We start from the raw sequence: 18,050 nt of genomic DNA on the forward strand, positions 1-18,050 counted from the left end.
AAGCATAAGTTCGGAAAAGTTAATGCAATCTGCACAAGTATCTAAAGCCCATAACGAATATGTAGAAACGATAATTTGTACTGCTAAAATTGGGATCGATTTGTCAAGAATCTATAATCGATAACAGGCAGCTTAAATCGTTAACTTGCACCGATGAATTGTTAATTATAATATATAAAAAACAATAGCTGAATATTAGAGATAGCGATATATGCTAATTAATCAATACTCTGTACTGCTAAAATTATTATCAATATATTTATCGAAAGAGGCACATACATCACGTACCCATTATAAAAATTCGATAACAACACAATCATTATCAAGAATCTACATATAATCGATAACATGCAGCTCAAATCGTTAAATTTCACCGATAAATTTTTAATAATAACATATAAAAACTATAGCTGCATATTAGATATCGATAAATGAAATATCGATACATGCCAATTAATCGATAAATTTTACTGAAAACAAATTGTCTTGATATAATTACCAAAAGAGGCACAAAGAACCGATACGAAGTATAAAAAATCGATAATAAATGATCGAAGTCGATAAAGAGCACATTTAGACAGTTACAAGAATCTATAAACGATAACAGGTACATGAAAACGATAAATTTTTAAATATAATATAGTAATTAGCTATAGCTGAATATTAAAGATAGCGATAATCGAAATATCGATGCACGACAGCTAATCGATAAACTATCAAAATACGAGTATCGATTGTTTTTATATCGTAGAGGTCTCCAGTTTATTACAATTGCTAAAAGAATGATATTTTGAGAAGCCTGAGCTCCAAATATATTGAAAATCTCAATTGATCGCCATCGAGATTATATAAGTAGATACAAAATTTAGGAAAACTTTTGAATGAGTAATCAGGGTGTCGATGCATAATTATAGAAATACTGAGACTCAGCGTAACTGGTCTATATACATATATATTCAACCATATATGTGTGAACATACATATGTATGTACATACTTCAGTATGTCATATCGATTTTGCTTAATGGCACCAAGCTTGAATGGCAGTCAATCGATAATGCCGCTATCTGCCACACTTTTTAAAATGGAAAAGTGCAACCCATAATTACCGTTTGCTTTTGATGTATTTATTCCCGTGTGCAGCGCCGCACAAGCGTTTATTTGTTAAGTGTAGCGTGTGTTGAGGATTAGCGCCGGCATATGAAGACTGTCAACTAATGATATTGAGTAAACAAATGGGAATATACTTACATCGACTTAAATATGTACATATGTGATGTTGTATTTAAGCAGAAAATTCGACAGTAATAACGGTAATTTTTGAAAACACTAAAGATCGGAAATTTTAATAACTGTTGAAGGGAAACATCTTGAGTTTGGTATTCGGTGTTGTATTGCAGCCAGAAATTCGACAATATGAATAAAAAAATATCGCGATGGTGTTATTGACCCACTCTAATGTAAAATTCACATGAACATATACATACATACATATGTGTGTGACGATGTAGCACGTGTTGGTTGTTGTTGGTCGGCTTTGCGTGGCAGGAGCCACACTGAGCGGCACAGTGGGTGGCATCGACTGAGAGGGACACTCGTCGAGTAATTGTAAGTGTACACATACGGAGATACAGGGTGATGCAGCTGAGCTAAACTGTCTAGCAAACAAAAGTTGCGATTATGGTGAGGGTGTGTTTGGTTATTAAGTGGATAAATTTTCACTGAACAATCAATAATTCTAACACACCAGTCAACATATAGATGGCGCCACCAGGGGGATTCTTGGTTACTTTGGAAAGCATCTTGTACAGAGGATAAATAATCTGCGTTTATAGCTTTCGCGGGAATGAACTTAATTGATATATTCTCTAGACGTGAAAATCGTACAATCGACGTACCGATAGCTGTCCCAAATCTCACAATATGTCACATTACGATCTTGCATTATTAGTTCGTGCACAGCAAGAATAGTTTCCCCAACACCGATTTTGACAACCTTCACGAAATCCGCTTGCGGTGTCCTGGATCATCATTCAACGTCAAAAATTGAACTAAGTTAATGGAAGCACTGTTGACATGGATTAAGTCGAAAGTTGTATAAAATAATAGCGCAAAAATATTCGCGATTTAATTCCATTTTTTGGCCGAGATGAATATTTTAAGTTACTGTAAACACCACAAGGAGCGCTCTTATGTCAAAACCTTCTGAGTAATTATACTTGTATATATTAAGTTGGAAAATCTCCCTTCCGCATTTTTGTCTCTTCAATTTCACGGCTATGTATAAAGCGCTACAGAGCCCGTAACTGGCAATATATGTATGATTAGTTTGGATATTGCGTTCAACACTTATAGACGCGTAAACATGGAGTTCACTAACGCCGAAATTCGCGCTATTTTAAAGTTTTCCTTCGTTAAAGGCAAATCGGCTAGAGAAACGTTCCGTGAGATTAATGGTGTTTTGAGGGATGGTACTCTATCACTGCGGAGGAATGGTTTCGACGATTCAGAGCGGGTGAAAACGACACCATGGATAAGCCAGCCGGAGGAAGACCTTTGACGACGAATACCGTTCAAATCATGGAAAACATCGAGTTAGACCGGCATGTGGCATCTCGTGACATCGCCCAGAAGATGGGAGTTAGTCACCAAACCATTTTAAGCCATCTGCAGAAGGCTGGAAACACAAAAAAAAACTTGATGTTTGGGTGCCGCATGATTTGACGCAAAAAAACCTTCTGGACCGAATCAACGCCTGCGATATGCTGCTGAAACGGAACGAACTCGACCCATTTTTGGAGCGGATGGTGACTGGCGACGAAAAATGGATCACATACGACAATATCAAGCGAAAACAGTCGTGGTCGAAGGTCGGTGAATCGTCCCAAACAGTGCCCAAGCCGGAATTGACAGCCAGGAAGGTTTTGCTGTGTGTTTAGTGGGATTGGAAACGAATATTCCACTATGAGCTGCTCCTATATGGCCAGACGCTTAATTCTGCCATCTACTGCGAACAACTGGATCACTTGAAGCTGGCGATCAACTAGAAGCATCTAGAGTTGGCCAACAGGAAGGGTGTAGTGTTCAACCAGGACAACACCTGGTCCACACACTTCGTTGATGGCTCGTCAGAAGCTACGGTAGCTCGGATGGGAGGTTTTATCGCATACACCATATAGCCCGGACATAGCGTCAAGTGATTACCACCTGTTCCTGTCCATGGCAAACGCCCTTGTTGGTGTAAAGTTGTACTCAAAAGAGGCTTGTGAAAAGTGGCTGTCCGAGTTCTTCGAAAATAAGGAGAGGAGCTTCTACGAGGGGGATATTATGAAAATCTCATCACGATGGAAACAGATTATCGGACGAAACGGCGCATATTTGAACTATAACTGTACGGTAACACTTTTTATAAAGCATTGAATAAAGAACAAAAAAGCGGAAGGGACATTTGACAACCTTATACATATATACAAAAGTATCGAATTTTCACAGGTGGATATAATTCCTTAAACAAATTGTTCTGGTTTAGATTCCAGGGTCACGAAACCATTTAAACATTAGCAAATTAATTTTATACACTTTCCAAAAAAAAAAAACTTAATAAAATTTCAGAAAAAGATTTTACAACCACATTAGAACACCCTGTATTCGAATTATAACATGTTAAGTTGGCCAAGGCGTGCGAAGCAGCCCCTTGCGTGTTTATGCGTTGTCCGACATAAAGCGACCATGATGTGTATATTTACATTTGTAGTGCTGTAAAAGAGACCACAAATCTAATTCGCTTCATTTGCATGCCATCTGCATATTCATTTGCATATTTCTGCGAGACGTTGGGCGCTGTCTAGTGGTTAATGGCAGCAAATCTGAAAAATATAAACACGAGTGTACAGAGCACAAGGCACAGTATTAGCGAGCGTGACACACACCCACACTCAAACACATGGAAGGCGAATACACGAGGGTCACATGACTTTTCTGTGCCAACACATATTGTCCAGTTTCTAATGAATCTGATTTGGCCGCATGCAAAGAAAATCATAACATACGAGCGGGTAAGTGTGCCAAGTGCAGGCGACGCCGGCAAACAGTGAGCACAGCCAAGCCGAGAGGACGGACGGACTTAGCTTAGCGGGTGTTGTTGTTGTTTGCAGACAATTAAATCGACGTTGCAGCGACGCTGGCCGACACAGGTGCTGCAACCTTGAAATGTAGGCCGTGCGCGCATGATTGCATGCCATCAAGTGCAAGCGCACTCACACACAAGCATATAAAGCTATCCCCCTATCCACCTAGGTACGTGATAAGGTGCAGCTGCTGCCGCGCACACGACAAATGTGACAAAAAGAAAAGCGGAAAAAAAAATTGAACACAATGCACATGCCAGCAATTTTAGTTATCCTTTCAAGGATAATAAGCCAATGCATAATGTGGCATACAATGCAGCCAACATACAAATATGTAGTGCCGTTAGCATTATAGCGGTTAATGCATGCAACATGCTTGTCAGCGCGCAGACGCTCAAGCGGATTTTCATTGTATTTGCTTTTATTTTATTACGATTATTATGTTTTTTTTTTTGCTGTTTGAGTGGCTGTGGAAAGGTACGCCATGGCGTATACATAACCTGCAGCTCACTCGTGTGTAATTTCGGCGCAATGACACAGCCAATCACTCATACCACGCGTACAACCCAATGGGTGCACCAAAAGCAAAAATAACAGTAAAAACAATGGGGCTGTGGCGTTGTGGCAGACGCGGTGCATACGATATCTTGCTGCAATCTGCATAATGCGGCTTAATGAAATATGCATGGTGGGTCATTTGACATACATATACATACATACATGCATAAGTACATATATGAAGTACTGTACATATGTGTATGCATTTTTTACCTACCTTTATATAGCAGCTCATAAGCAAAACATACATATGTATATGTATATATGGGACATCAAGAAATATAAGCTTAAACCTAAAATCGTTAAATATCATCTTTGCAATCATTGTTCAGACAAGTCAAGTTATTGGTGGGGTTGCCAAATAAAATTAAAAGATTTATTTGGGGGCTATTGTAAAAAATCATTTTTTTTATTTTCAAAGTTTAACTTTTCAAGAATATGTTTAAAAGAGGATTTTTCAAAAAAAAAAAAATAATAAAAAAAATTTTTACAACCTGCAAAATTACTTTAATTTTTTTTTTAATTAAAAATTATACTATTACTAAATAAATTATTATTGCGTCATAATTTAAAATTATAGTACAATTTATTTTCAAATTATTAATTAATTTATTTTAGGATATTATTATTTTTATTTTTATTTCTTATTATTTTTTATTGTTTTTCTTAATTCAAAAAATTTATATTTTCAGTTTTTTAAAGTAAAAATTCAATTTTATCAACTAATTCACTTTTTTTGTTGGTTGGTTTTGTTAATTAAAATAATTTTTCTAAATATAATATTGCTATTTTCGTTTATTAATATTTTTTTTTTATTTTTTTATTTTTTATATTATTATTTTTTCAAACAATATATTTTCAGCGGTATTTTTTTAGCAATAATTTAGCTGTATTGATATTAACAGCTAAATTATAATATGAAATAACTTATTTTAGGTGAACCGTTGTTTTTTATAATTAACTTTTAGTAAATATTTTTTTGAAATCTTCAGTTATCAATATTTTTTTATTTTTAAATTTATTATTTTTCTTATTTCGAAAAAATGTCATTTCAATGTTCTTTTTTTTAATGATTCAATACAAGAGTACAATTTGTTGTTAAATTATAAATAATTTATTTTAAAATATTTTTGTGGTTTTATTAATGAAATTTATTTTTGAAATGCGCATACTATATGTATATTTTTGATATTGTCAGGTATTAATATATACATATATGTATAATATGTATATTTTTTTGTTATTAACAGTATTTTTTATCTTTTTATTATTACTATTTTTTATTTATTATTATTATTTTATTTTTTTGTATTCTTTTTTATGGTTGTTCTTGCTCTTTATTAAAAAAAACTGTTTTTTAAGCAACAATTCAATTTTTTATGATACAAGTTTTGAAAATACATATATTTTTAACAGCTTCGGCTGCCAATATTTTTTTATTATTAAACTTCATTTGTTTTTCTTATTTTAAAAAAATATATGTATGTATTTCAGGACTGTTATTAAGTTTTATTCAGTAATAATTTAATATTATTAAGGAATTTAATTTATTTTATTTGTTATTTGAATTAATTAAATATATTTTTGACAGCTTCGGTTATTAATACTTTTTTTATCAAATATTTTTTTTTTGTAGAAGAAATATATGTATTAACAGTCGTATTATTATTATTATTTTTTTTTTGAGTAATGATTTAAAATTAAGTATTTTTTTTGTTTTTTATTTGTTGATTTACTAAGTTAAACTAATTTTCGTAAATCTATTTTGGACATTTTCGATTATCAATATTTTTAAATTTGTTTGTTTATTTGTTATTGTTAATATTTGTTTTCTTTTCTTAAGTTTTTCAGTAAATATATTGTAAGTGTATTTTTGACTTTTTCGATAAAAAATATTTTTATTTTCCGTTTTTCAAAAATATACACATTTTTATTTACATTTGTTCTATTTCCACATTTTCCACAGATTGATCACCTGTTTCATCACACAATTACAAAAACATGCAATGGGAAACTGTATATTTTCTGCCTACCTTCGCGCCAACAGCATTTTTCTCATCACTTCTTGCCGGTATTCGCCGAAAATTTCGCAAGCGCCCCCCAAAAAACAGCACGCACACACACACAAATAAACCAACGAACAATCGAACCCAAGTTAGCTGAAATTTAGCGACGTCATGCAGCAGCACAATAACTAGAACACGACAAAAGATGAATGCATGCGGTCGGCTCAGCAATGAGCTATCAATACACTAGCAAATCTACGACGAAGTGCCATTGTTGAGGAAGTAGTTACAACGACAATCACTACCAATTGGATTCGCACGTTAATTACAACTGAACTGAAACGTTGGCAAAATGATGCGGCACTAAAGCGGCCGATTCTATTAGTGCCACCAATGGCCGCAACACCTCAGTGCTAAAGTGGCGCAAAGTGAACGGACACAGCTGACGCGATGCTAACTTTGGCGCTGCCGCTGCCGTAAACACCAACAGCGACCGTGTCGTCATTGCAGCAGCCACTCACAAACGCCGCCACACAACGCCGTCTGGGGTGGGCAAATAAATACGCTCGAATAAGGTGAGCGGACGCGCGCACAATGTTGGTCACAACGGCGACAGCTGTTGTTGGCGCTAATAAATCCCCGAACGTACGGCTGCCGGCATGTTTTTTACACATTTTCATATACATATCACGTTTGTATATACATTCGAAACATATGTACATGCAAATTCACATAGAGATGTATGTACGTCGAATATCTAGTGCGGACAAGTGGGCTTAAATGTTGCGTCGTTGCAATCCATCGTATAATCACTACACACTAAGGCGCAAAGCTACACACACGCACATGCATTGTTTGTACATAGATATATGTATGCATGTATGTACAAGTCATACGTTTGTATGGGCGTCAAACTGGCACAATTTAAAAATAGCTGAACAAAGAAAAAAATGGATTAATAAATTTGCAATTGAAAAGTAAAAGATATATTGTGAAGGAAAAAATGAATATCGACTGAAATGAAAAACAAAAGCAGAAAGCATGTGAAGCAAAAGATCAATTAGTACATAATAATGAATGTATGTAGGTATGTTTGTGTGGGGAGTGAAAGTGGGTAGCTGATGAAAATAGATTAGCAAGAAAGCGAGCACATAACAGATGGGATTCTATACCGCACTCGCACAAAAGCGAAAAGGTGCTGAGTTGAAAGAAAATAAATTGAGGAATTTTGCAATAAGTCGGAATAACTCTTATGTATTGCAAATGAAAATAAAAAAATTCTAAAATTTGTATGTGCCTTTTATAACTTTCCAAGCATTACAATCTAATTTATGCTGCAATAAGGTTTTTAAAGCTCTCAACTGAACAATATGTTCGTAGATTGTGGCATTTTATTTGACAATAATAGATGACACGTTTCGCGAAGATATCGGGACAAAAAAAAAATACAAGGATTGGATTTTGATCGGTTGGTGAACTATAATTTTTACTTCACTGTCTGACATTTCATTGAAAACAACATAATATTTTCAAACCCAAACATAATTAAATTGTAGGTTTGTTTCTTAGCTGTTAAGTATTACTAGCTAGCCAAGTTTCTGCTGGTAAAGCGTGTCTTTACCTAAAAAACTAGCAATAGAGAGTAAAAGCAGAAGGAGCTATTGGTTTTAGCTACTTGTTGATTTTAGCTAGAGAAAAAGCAAATAGCTATAAGAAACAACTTTAAAACACATGGCACAAAATTGTTTAGTTTTCCATGTAATTTTTTTGTTTGGTTTTCCGTTTTTTTACTTTTTCGTTATTACGCACCGGAAGAAAGTTTTATTATGTTGCTGTTGTTGTAGCGGCAGAAAACATTGCTGAAGTATGTAGTTTCGAAGAATGGTACCCAGTTAACAGTACTAGGCTGGATAACAATCCGAGTCCGTTTCGATTTCTTAGATTGATTCCCTTTAACAGCTTGCAGCTACTTGCAGTTACGAAACAAACCTCAGAAAAGGTTATGTCAATAGCACAACAAAACCAATTGCATAAAATATTTTAGCTCATAATGGCAATATCAGCTGTTTTGCATGTTTAGTATACATTTTTTAAGCATTCCAGTCAATAAAAAATTGTTTTTTTTTTTAGAGAAAACAATATGTGTAGATTGTAAATCACACAAAATGATCAACATGTAAACAAAGAATTATAAAAAAACCTAAATTGTGCATACAAAAATGTTTGTAAGAATTACTAATTACTTTTGTTATTTTTGTAAGCATTACTTTTCATTTTTGTTATATAAATAAAATTCAAACAGTAAAAAAATATGAAAAATCTTAGCAGATAATAATTTCTTCTTTTGCCTTAAGCTCAATTTGTTCACATTTAAAAATATTAAAATTTAGAGCATTTGTTAAATCCCTTTTCATTCCGGTTGATAACGAATTTCCCTCATATTTAGATTTGCAATGTCCGACAGAGACATTGCAACAAAATTCCAAGAAATAAAAGCTTATCTGGAACAATATATGCAAGTATGCCTTCAGCAATATAAATAATCACATAATGTAAACATGAACGAATAAATTGCATTTATTTGTTGCAGAAATATGAATAATACGTACTTATTTAAATATTTAAATATTTAAAGATTTCTAAAATTATTAAAATATGAAAAAAGTATAATAAATGTATAATGTTTAATTTGCTATACTTTTTAACTCTTTTGTTCGTGTAGGGTATATGTGCTAAAGTATTTCAATATTAATAACAAAGCATGCAGTTGTGCATAACTACTGCAATTTTACCTGTGTGAGATAAAATGGCACGTGTAGAAACATTTTTTCTAATTTCGCTAAACAAAACAACTGGACTAATGACCTACTAACACACACAAGTAATATACATACATATATAAGAGAATAGACGACTAATATATTGTTTTATTAAAGTAAGCAGTTAAGTAGAATACAACTACAAAATATTAAGCAAATTGAGTGAATAACAATCAACACTTCATGTTGGTCCAATTTACTTACTATCGAACAAACAGAACGATTAAACATATTTATATAGAGTAATTAAATCACACGCAATGATTAGTCACATACAGACATTTGTGATAAATAAACACAATTCGCTTCAATTGGCGTTAAACGAAAAGGCACCAAATTTTTTTTGTTGCCTGTGATTTTTTTATGAGCGATTAGATACTATAAAGCCGCAATGTTATTATCTAAGCCGTCAACTTTATTAGCATTCCGCTGCGGTTGGGTTGAATGAACTACATACAATATGTATGTATGAAAAAAGCAGAAGAGGTAAACAAAAGCAAAGACAAAACCAAAAACTCAGTTAATACTTGTTTACTTTTTTTGTTTCTTGATTTGGTGATACAGGGTTGTTCAAATTAATGGCAACACCATTATTTAGGAAGTAAATAAAATTGATAAAGGCATATAAAATTAAGTACATATTTCAAGAGTAATCAGCATATGTTTTGTAGATTCTTATGAATGTATATTAAAGATTTTAAATATTCTTTATTTTCTGCTTTTTCGCTTGTTAGCTATTTTTACATTGTTTTGGCGGTTTTTTTTTTGGAGGTGCTTGTATAAGGAATACATCAGAATAGCTGATGAATGACAAAATAACCAAACACGCGACATTTTTAGAATGAATAATAATTGATAATTGTTAAGTCCGCTCGCATACAACATGAATTTTGGATTCAATAATGTTTATTTGTGCTCATTCCTATCCTTTGGCATATCACATTTGCAAGTGATTTTTCAAGTTTTTGAATTCTCTAATAGTATTCAGATCATAGAAGGAATTAAAAATAAAAATTATTTTAATAAAAATAAAGCTGTTTTAAATAAAATAAAAACCAGAGAGCTTTTCCCATGCGCCGTTTTTTTTGGAAGCAAAAAGTCACTAACAATTTAAACGCTTTTCAAGAGTTCTGCGTCATTCGAAGGTACAAATACTCGTATATATTTGTACTGTCTAAAACATCTTAAAATAATATAACTGTAGAACTATTCGAAATAATCACCAGCACTTAAACGCACGAACTCTTGTCATTTTTTCTTTTCTTATTTTTTGTTTTTGTAGGCTATAACATAATAAATTTTCTACTTTATTAAAAGAAACACATTTGGACTAATAGAAAAATAAGCCGGTGTGTTTTATATATGCTACTATATTATATCTATACATTCGCTATATATGCATGTATGTATGTATGTATATACATATGTATATTTGTATGGAAAATTCGAAGCGAAAAGGCACGTTGCAATCTAGTGAATAATAATGAAGTCAAAGCCTTTTACACATTATCAGCTAACCATTATTTTGCATAAGTAGCTATTCGTTAAAATGATTTATACTAATCGTAGGACCCGGTATGCATAAATTAGTTGAAAACTTACAAAATTAAAAATGCATAAATCACTTACTACTCAAAATTTTCAGTTATCTGAACTTTAAATTTTGCTAATTATCTCGATGTTACGGAATAACTGTAACTTCTATAATATAGACTTATGTATAAGAATTTTAAACATTATAAATTTATTTATTTTATTTTCTCTATCGAAGTAGATAACTAACTACATACTAATTCAATATTTTCTATGTATTTAATGTCATCTAGGGCTTAACTTGTACCATTAATTTATATGTAATACCCAACAACTGCAAAACTAATTGTAGATTTGTGCTTATAAAATATTAATTAAGAAGAAAACAGCTTTTCTTCCGCCGCATACATCTTTTTACTTCTATACATCTTCAAAAAATATTCCATTCCTCACACTTCTCATAGTTGCGGGCGTGATACAAAAATGACTAAGGTTTCGCATGCATATAAGCTATGTATACAATTTTGTATATTCACCTTAATGGAGTCAATTTGAGGCAGGCAATCAGAAGACGTTTTTCATAGCCTAAAATCTCACACTTTAAAGGCACTCTCCGCTGCTGGACTTCCCGTTTTTATTGCAATTATATCCTTGTGGCTTTGCTTTTTATTGCTGTCTAGGCAAAAACAAAGGCTGCTGTAATTTGGCACGAGATGAAATCTCCGTCACAGCGTTTGATCGAACTTTTTTATTACGTTTATAAATGATGGTTGTAAGGGTTTTCTATTTCGTTGGCTTGATTTGTAAAACTTGGTGCATTGTAAATTCTTAAATTGCTGCAAATGCAATTTTTTCACACTTCTTATTAAAACCGCATAGGAACGCCAACATTTAACAAATCGACACACCGGAGTAGATAACCGCGACAAACGTTGAATACACGATACACAGCATCTAAAACACTTGCAAACTCAGCACCAATTCACATATTAACGGAAGCATGCGTTTTCAGTTTTATATAAATTAATACATTTATTTCACTTCTGTGTCAAATTACTTAAACGCTAAACTATTACAAAAATTCCAACAGACACCACAATTCAGTTTTGCTTTACAGCAACTATTTGAGATTCTACAGTCGGGAGTTTGATATTTCGACAATTTGACAGTTCGCTTTGTGTTCACAATTCTTGTTATTGTTTTGAGTGAAATGACAGCTGCATTGCCGCTGCGTCGAGTGTTGCCACTTTTTATAAAAGTGAAACTGAAAGCACAACAACTTTTTGGGGTGGTTGAAAAATAGTGGGAATAGATACATAATGTTTTAATGGTTTTTGTTAGTTTTTTTTGTTCAATGTAGGCATTTGACTTGAATTGGTATATATATAAATTGCTAAAGAAAAAGTTTTTTATTTTTGTTTTTGGATAATAGAAATCGTATTTATCAAAACTTGAATGAACGATTTCGCGAGCTACATTTCCATACCCAGCTGTCAACTAGCCCAGTGATAAACCACTTCACAACCAGAACGCAAAAAGTATAGACTCTTTTCTCGTGTTTCTATGCCAACAACGTTCATTTTTTTCAATGTTAATATGATATGAGATGAAAATCGGCTCAGCTCTATATACTTTATAGGGTTTACGAAGTTTCCTTCTGGGTGTTACAAACTTTGTGAAAAACTTTATAAGTTTTCAGGGCATAAAAACTAGTTCTCTTTATTACTACATTAAAATAAATACAAAATTACAACAATAAACAGAAATTAAGTTAATATTTGCATATGTATTGTATGTATATCAATGCCAGTAATATTTACATACATACATATATACTTACATATGTACCTGTCTTCATATCCAACTGTCAGTCATAACTCATCTAATATTCAAATAGAGCAATCGCACCCCAGCCGCCCCATTCGCTCATAGTATACACACGCCAGCTTTTATTACCTGTAATATGTATATATACATACAGACATACAAACACACAGATGTACCTACTGTTACGAATTATCTCAAAATTCATGCAATACCGCAAAGCTTCTAAAACTAAGAGCTCAGTTATGTTTTGATCGCTCTGGCGCATAGTTAAATAAAATTGATACTCTCCTTAAAAAAAAGAAGAGATTTAATTGAAGCCAAACTCCGAAGCTTTGCTTGCGAGCTCGTAATACGTACCTGTGCTCATATATAGATACCTACATGTGCCAAGTAAGATAATTGTGGAGTTTGTGCAATGTGGCTCTACGTATTCATCATCGCTTTGGCTTTTCTTGCCGCCTGGTTCTACAAGCTAAATCGGGATTATTGTGTAATGGCATTTTTTGCCAAGCGCTTGAAGACCGTTGACGGCACACCGTTGGAGCATATTGTACCGCAGGCGAAGGCAGAGACAATATTCGCTAATGTTTTCGATTGTTTTGGCGCTGATAATGGTTAGAATACTAAACACATATACACACATACATAGCTACATATGTATGTATATGTAGAGAACAATAGATAATAATAATAATAATCAACAAAATTCCAGTTGTGCTCTTCGATAGCTGTCGCATCTCAGCGGCCACTCTGCGTAAAAGCTATGTGGAATACAATTTATTTACGACTTTCTACAATGTGATTACCGCCGAAGATGCGGAACTATTGCTGAATGATAAGAATCTGATTACGAAAGGTATTGCATACTACTTCCTCGAACCGTTCCTACACACGGGTCTATTGACATCAACAGGTAATTTGAAGGTCACTACTTGATAGCAGTGTGATTATAATGATAAAAAACGTCTGTATGACAAAATTTGAATTACAATGTTTATTTATCCGTTATCTGTTATTTTATTAAAAAAATTCTAAACTTTATCCAAAACAAATATTTTTTTTAGATAAAAAATGGCATACGCGCAGAAAAATGTTAACACCTGCCTTTCATTTCAATATACTTGGACAGTTTGAGGAGGTCTTCAAGTGAGTGATGACTAACAAGTCCATAAAACAGTTATATATTATAATCATTATCTACGTATAAATACATAAAACAATAATTACTGTAATCATTCATTTGCGATAAATCGGCGACAAAGTAAAATGAGTCAAATATTCCTTCTGCAGTTAAAGATAAAGTAATTATGATTCATTAAATATGCCTATACAATAGACCTTACAAAAGGTGATACATTTCGAGACTCCTTACTTTTTTTAAAGAAAAACCACAGAAACTTCAAATTTAATGGAGAATGTTTATTATCATTCCAAAGAACATAAGATCTCGTTAAAAATAAATCCACAATTTTTACATTAAAGTGAAGACTTTATTTAGCATATTTAGAAAGTAGGGTTAAGGTAAAAAGTGAACCGTTTTTGCTCAATAACTTGTTGCCATTTTGAAAGAAATTTCAAAATACCACTCTCATAGAAACCATCTTTACGATTGGTCAAAAACTTGGACAGCCATAAGCTTGTTCAAGAGCTTTTCTTAAGATGAATATTTGACCAGCAAAACCATTCGCCATAGACGAGAATAGGTGCTAATCACTAGGTGGCAGGTCCAGCTAAGGTCGCACATCTTTTGAAAAGCCACTTTCGAAGTGTATGGCGTGGCATTGGCCGGATAGAACACAATTCCGCTCCCATTGGCCAAAGCTCAGCAATTATTATACGTCTTTCAGACGACCGAATTGCTGACTGTACAGGCCTGAACTCGTAGTTTGGTCATTGGATAGCAGTTCATTGATTGGCAGAGTATCGCAAAATTTCACTGAACAAATACCAAAATCTTGCTTTTCACGAGCTCACCGTAATTCCAATATGTCCATAGATCGAGATACTTTTTGCATACAGCCTTTTTTGAATGGTTCAAAATGGGTTTTTGTGACTTCGATAAGATTATCCACTAACGTCCTTTAGTTTTTTTCTGTTAGAATTTATTTAGCTTTGTACTAAACCAGCCTAAAATTGAATATACAATAATAATTACGATTGGTTGATGTTACTTTTGTATTTCGTTAATATTTTTAGAGAGGAAAGCCAAAAATTCGTGGACCAACTGGAGGCCATAGATTGCGATTCAGTCACCGTAAATGAAATTATACCAAAATTTACTTTGAATAGCGTTTGTGGTTAGTCAGTATTTTATGTTTGACATATTGTGAAAGATCTAACAAATATTAAAAATCATATTTAATTCTTTTCTTCTGGTGGTTCTCGTAACACTCCTTTACACACGCAGAGGCCGCTTTGGGCGTCAAACTGGATGAACAACTCGATGATCAAGAATATCGCGCGAGTTTTAAAATGATTGAGGAAGCCTTTATTTTGCGTATCAGTAATCCCTTCTATATGATCGATACTATATATGATATTTTTATGGCACCTAAAATGAAGAAACATCTGGAAACCGTGCATGGTTTCTCCAGCAACATCATACACAAACGTCGACAGTTATTCAACGCAAAATTGGAGCAAAGTCCGGTTAAAGAGGCAAAGGATGAAGAGTAAACTTGCGCTTTTTCCTTTTATTTTTTTATAATAATTCTTACTTCAATATTAATAGCTTCGGCTTTACTAAAAAGAAGCGTTATGCCATGTTGGACACACTTTTGCACGCCGAACGTGATGGACTCATTGATCATGCGGGCATTTGTGAGGAAGTGGACACGTTTATGTTTGAAGGCTTCGACACCACTTCGATGGCGCTGATATTTGCACTGATGAACCTCTCGCTGTACCCAGAAATGCAGGAGTTGTGCTATCAAGAGTTAGTCGAGCGCATAGAAGGTTTGTTAGGCATTACATAGATCGAATATATGTACATGTATATGGATATGCTTTCTATATCTCTCACACGCAGATGATTTACATAAGCTTGACGTTAATGATCTTGGCAAACTGAAGTACCTGGAGTGTTTCATTAAGGAGACTTTACGTCTCTATCCTTCAGTGCCGGGCATAATGCGCAAAGTGATGCGTGATACCAGTCTTGCCAATAATGTCTTCTTGCCCGCAGACACACAAATCTCCATACACATTTTTGATATACAACGTGATCCCAAGTATTTTCCGGAACCAAATAAGTTCGACCCAACACGTTTTACACCGGAAAACTCGGAGGGCCGGCATCCCTACGCTTATATACCCTTTAGCGCCGGGCAACGTAATTGCATTGGTGTGTTTACTATTGTTTATTCGGTGATATCACATCAAGTACTATTTTGAGTTTTAATTTTTTTTTTCAGGACAAAAATTTGCAATGTTGGAGATAAAAACTTTGTTGGTCTATATGTTGAAGAAGTTTAAAATTTTGCCTTTAATGGATCCGAAAGATTTGCGATTTGAAACTGGCATTATTTTAAGGACACCAAACGCGATCAAAGTAAAATTGCAGAAGAGATCAAGTTCCTAATACCATCTTAGAATATATGAATGCGACAGAAATTAAATGAATTAATAAAAAAATGCAGTATTTGAAAATAGTATTATTTATTTATTCTTCTTTATTGGAATTGATATCGCTTACGCGGTCAAAGCCCTGTTTATAACAGCGCGCCAATCGTTCTTTCTTTTCACAGTTTGGCGCCAATTGGAGATTCCAAGTGCAGCCATTTTCCTCTCCCTTCTCTGCTTTCCACGCAGGGTTTTCATCCATTCGGACGACCTAGCCAACGAAGCTGCTGTCTCTTAATTCGTTGAACTATGCCAGTGTTGACGTATATCTCGTTTAAGTCATTATTTTATTGGCTGAGGTATTCACCGTTGCCAATGCGCAAAGGACCATAAATCTTCCGCAGAACCTTTCTCTCGAAAACTCGTAACCCCGAAGCATCAGCTGTTGTCATCATCCATGCCTCTTCATGCTCAGATCACGAGATATTAAATGGTTTTTATTGAGGTTAGAGAAATTCAGTCCCCAATATTGTGGAGGAATCCAGGGATAAGCATCTTTACGGATAGATCCAAATCAGATAACTGAGTGGGAGGTGGTGTCCAAGCGTAGGTCACAGCAAATAAAGAAATCCTTCTTGTTCTGAGAAGGGGTTTAGCTCACAACAAGGAATATTTTTTTATACAAGTACTCATATATATAGATAGACAAGAGGTTTTGAAATCACTTTGAAGTCTCTTAGGGTTTCGTCAAAGCTGATGAAATAATGCCTGGATCTACGTCCTATTTCACGATAAACCTGCAAGGAGTTCCAGGATATAGTGGTATTCCTGATTGATGACTATGAAGCAGACGAACTAGCCAAAACAGGCACCACTTCACATTGAGAATCCAGAAAAAAAGGAACTTGTATGTATCTGACTACTTGTATATACATACATATTTAAACGATGTTATGAATATAGCTGAGTCTCGTTGGATTTTTTGTCGAAGGCAAGTCTACCAAGAGCTAAAACATCCTCTATGCGACTGCAGGGCCTGGTTTATGAAAAGAATCGCAACTATCAGTAGAGAGCTTAGAAACCTATGTTTCGGAAGTTGCACAGATAAAACTGTTTGCACTGATTAGTTTCTTCGGAAGCACGAGGTGGTTCAGAGAGGAGACAATGGAGTAAAGAGATTTATCGGCAAACATTATATATCGTTATTATTAAAACATTCTTCGAAAAGTGAAATAAATGAAATGAACAAAATTCACCTTTCAATTTGATCACAGTAGCATATACAAGGGTTAAGCATATACAATCTATAAACTACTTAATTAGGAAGTAAATAAAGTTTACCGGCCGGCATTTGCACACATACTTATGTTTGTAATTGTACATATACAAGTATGTAGTAGTGTTAAATGTCTGAAATAGTAAATTCTCTGCTCGTTTTTATCACTCACTTACATATATTGTGTACCCGTTTGTTGACAAACACTTGTCACACTATTGATTATTACATTGTTTGTCTCCTTATCAACAAATATTTTATATACATTACACTATAAAATCAATTGTTTACTATTTAATCCCGTAAATACATACATATATATCAGTAACTGATTAATTTAATTA

At 33.8% G+C, this 18,050-nt stretch overlaps 2 protein-coding genes across 4 annotated transcripts in view; one reads left to right on the forward strand and one right to left on the reverse strand.

Moving 5' to 3' along the window:
• LOC105229172 (probable beta-hexosaminidase fdl) overlaps window positions 1-12,211 on the reverse strand; it is a 45,754-nt gene extending 33,543 nt beyond the window's left edge. The window contains exon 1 of one of the 3 annotated variants that reach the window (XM_011209286.4): window positions 11,579-12,211. Coding sequence is in view for 1 of the 3 variants with exons in the window: in XM_011209282.4 (XP_011207584.2) it covers window positions 6,718-6,743 (26 nt within the window). In the remaining 2 variants the exon portion in view is untranslated. Of the gene's footprint in view, window positions 1-6,717; window positions 7,837-10,732; window positions 10,757-11,578 lie in introns of those variants that run through there. The other 2 variants (XM_049453048.1, XM_011209282.4) reach the window with 2 other exon arrangements.
• Window positions 12,212-13,102: 891 nt separating this feature from the next.
• Window positions 13,103-16,522, forward strand: LOC105229174 (cytochrome P450 4p1). Its single transcript, XM_011209288.4, has 8 exons — window positions 13,103-13,483; window positions 13,582-13,782; window positions 13,934-14,015; window positions 15,066-15,166; window positions 15,277-15,541; window positions 15,601-15,824; window positions 15,898-16,212; window positions 16,283-16,522. The coding sequence occupies exons 1-8, from the start codon at window positions 13,285-13,287 to the stop codon at window positions 16,447-16,449; spliced, it is 1,554 nt and encodes a 517-aa protein (XP_011207590.2). The 5' UTR covers window positions 13,103-13,284; the 3' UTR covers window positions 16,450-16,522.
• The last annotated feature ends 1,528 nt before the right edge of the window (window positions 16,523-18,050 follow it).

The sequence above is a fragment of the Bactrocera dorsalis genome, chromosome 3 (genome assembly GCF_023373825.1).
Source record: "Bactrocera dorsalis isolate Fly_Bdor chromosome 3, ASM2337382v1, whole genome shotgun sequence".
In the NCBI taxonomy this organism is placed as follows: domain Eukaryota; kingdom Metazoa; phylum Arthropoda; class Insecta; order Diptera; family Tephritidae; genus Bactrocera; species Bactrocera dorsalis.

Excerpts from the sequence above, each read along its gene's own strand:
- LOC105229174 (XM_011209288.4), top strand. The coding sequence starts at position 13,285 with ATGTGGCTCTACGTATTCATCATCGCTTTGGCTTTTCTTGCCGCCTGG. Across the intron at positions 13,484-13,581 it reads TTGTTTTGGCGCTGATAATG|TTGTGCTCTTCGATAGCTGT; the intron begins GTTAGAATACTA and ends ACAAAATTCCAG. Across the intron at positions 15,542-15,600 it reads AAAGAGGCAAAGGATGAAGA|CTTCGGCTTTACTAAAAAGA; the intron begins GTAAACTTGCGC and ends CAATATTAATAG.